Source organism: Capsicum annuum, unplaced genomic scaffold, assembly GCF_002878395.1.
Source record: "Capsicum annuum cultivar UCD-10X-F1 unplaced genomic scaffold, UCD10Xv1.1 ctg67321, whole genome shotgun sequence".
In the NCBI taxonomy this organism is placed as follows: Eukaryota; Viridiplantae; Streptophyta; class Magnoliopsida; order Solanales; family Solanaceae; genus Capsicum; species Capsicum annuum.
This window is the reverse complement of record NW_025876742.1, coordinates 1-2644: the sequence shown is the minus strand read 5'-3', so window position 1 is coordinate 2644 and position 2644 is coordinate 1. Positions and strand designations below refer to the sequence as shown.

Here is a 2644-nt window from a genome sequence, read left to right as displayed (position 1 = left end):
TGATTTGGATATGGTTTTTGACTTTCAAAGAGAGGGTTGTTTTGTTCATGTTGAAATATGTTGCATATGATGATTGAATGAAGAGAATGATATGATACTGATGACTTGAAAGTCGGGTATGACGATACCCTACAAAGTATGACATGTGATTGATTTGAAAAAAGTTTGAATGCATTGATTTTCATGTGAAAGGTGGATGCCCGAAGAAGGTGTTTGAGTGAAAGGGCTCATCGCTAGAAACCGTAGTTGCCGATACGGGTCATATGATATTGTATCCTACATGGGAGGATAATAAAATAATTGGGATATCTCACATGGGGGGATTCCCTGCTGTGTACTCACATGGGGTATACCGACTCCAAATCCTGGCGGCTACTTGGATTGGAAGCTTGGCCGCCGAGCACCAGAGGCAGATTCCACATATCCGTGGAATTACAATTGTAGGGTATTCCACCTAGCTCAATCACATTACAATGGTATTAAAAACTATTACATTATGCCCATGTGTTTTCAAATAATTTGATATGAAACTGCTTTATAATGGCTCTCACCTATGTTGTGTAAAAATATTATATTTCTGTTTTGATTTCTCTGCGTAATAGTACTTTTGTATTGACCCCCTCTCCTCCCAGGTTCGGAGGCACATTCTAGGGGTCCAGAAAACCAGTAGATTTTCTTCCGACAGATCACAGAATTAAGTGGTGAGCCTTCTATATTTCGGAAGGCCTGATGTCTGCAGTTTAATTTATCATTTATTAGTTTTGGGTCTACTGGGGGCCTTGTTCTAGTTTTCAGATAGACACTTATTTTAGTCATGTAGTAGAGATTTCGCAGACGTTATAGAGATGTTGTGTTGAGATTTTGGGACATTATTCCCCATTATTACTTTCGCATGATTCTTGACCATGTTTCCGTTATATTGTGTATCTTCCGCATTTCTTTTATCATATGAATTGTGTGCATGATTACCAGACAGATAGGGATGTTTCGGGCCTCATGGTTCGGAATACTCATCACGGCCAGGGACCCGGTTCGGGTCGTGACAAATAGTTTTAGTGGTCGACTTGATACGGAGATCTTCAACACATCAGGGCTAAGAAATATTGACCTTTCATCCAATAATCTATCAGGAAGCCTCCCACCAAACTTAGGCTCTATCTTACCCAACATTGAAACACTTTTTCTGAGTGAATTAACCAATCTTGTTGGAACTATTCCTCATTCCATCTCCAATTGTTCAAAACTTACTAAGCTAGAGCTTTCAGGCAACAAACTCACTGGCTTGATTCCCAACTCACTTGGATATTTGGCTCATCTACAATTCCTAAACTTGGGGGAAAACAATTTAACCAGCGACTCATCATTAAGCTTCCTGAATTAACCAATTGCAGAAATTTAAAAATCGTAGATCTACATTTTAATCCTCTAAACAGCAAGCTTCCTGCTTCCACAGGGAACCTTTCCACACCTCTCAGAACATTTGTCGCCGTTAGTTGTAAAATCCAAGGGCGAATTCCAAATGATTTTGGGAACTTAAGCAGTTTATTAGACCTTATACTTTCTGGAAACAACTTGGTCGGATCAATTGCCATATCAATTGGCAACTTGAGTAACCTTCAGCGCTTCGACTTGAGTAACAACAAACTTACAGGGTTTATTGGAGATCATATATGTAAATTTCAGCATTTGGGTGATAGTTACTTAGGTCAAAATCAACTTTCCAACAATAATGCAATGCAGCTGAGCTAGGTGGAATACCCTACATATCACATTTACACCAACTGTCAAACCTCGGTTGCCGCCGAGATTAGAGTATAAGTGATGGAAAGACACATAAGATCACACAGCAGGGTGTCTCGACCCAATAAAGTATGGTAGTGCACAATATCACAAAGCAGGGCTCCTAACCATAGTCCCAATTTGGGAATGACATCATGTCGGGTACACAAGATCACAAAGCAGGGTACCAGTTCCCATGTCGGGAAACACGGTTTCGAGCGATGAGTCCTTACACTCAAACGCCTTCTTCGGGCATCTACCTATCTCATATAAAATCAATACATTCAACTTCAATTGATTCAATCACATATAATGTAGGGTATCGTCATACCCGACTTGCAAGTCATCAATATCACATCATTCTTTCATGCAACCATTATATTCATCATATTTCAACATAAAAACACTCTCCTTGCAATTCAAAAATCGTATCCACTTTCAAAATATTTCAAGTCATGCTTTTCAAGATGATTTCAAATAATTCATATCATATGAAAATTCAAAACAATTTCATATCAAGAGAGGGGTTTCATATAATTCATGCTCTCAAGTTAACATCTTTTTGAATCACAAGCATATACATATATAATATATCAAATCACGTCAAAAATAGGCCTAAAGACTAAATCAATGTCATAGAGATGCTTAAAACATGATTATATTCATAATTTCAAAACCCCTATTTTTAAAACATGAATTTTTAAGCCCATGAGATTTTTGAGATAACCCCATGTACCTCTATATGCGAAGTTAATAGGTGCTTCGTGAAGCCTACGTTGCAGGAATTTTAAATATGCGATCAATTTCAAAAACTTACGGTTAAATCTCAAACTACTTGGGTTTTTAGGTTGAAACCCTTGAGAGT

The 2644-nt window shown here is 38.0% G+C and overlaps 1 protein-coding gene across 1 annotated transcript; it reads left to right on the top strand.

Moving 5' to 3' along the window:
* Positions 1-314: 314 nt before the first annotated feature.
* Positions 315-1749, top strand: LOC124893933 (probable inactive receptor kinase At2g26730). Its single transcript, XM_047404757.1, has 2 exons — positions 315-445; positions 1434-1749. Exons 1-2 carry the CDS (start codon positions 315-317, stop codon positions 1747-1749), a joined length of 447 nt encoding a protein of 148 aa, XP_047260713.1.
* Positions 1750-2644: the final 895 nt, after the last annotated feature.

Excerpts from the sequence above, each read along its gene's own strand:
- LOC124893933 (XM_047404757.1), top strand. The coding sequence starts at position 315 with ATGGGGGGATTCCCTGCTGTGTACTCACATGGGGTATACCGACTCCAA. Across the intron at positions 446-1,433 it reads CGTGGAATTACAATTGTAGG|CAAGCTTCCTGCTTCCACAG; the intron begins GTATTCCACCTA and ends TCCTCTAAACAG.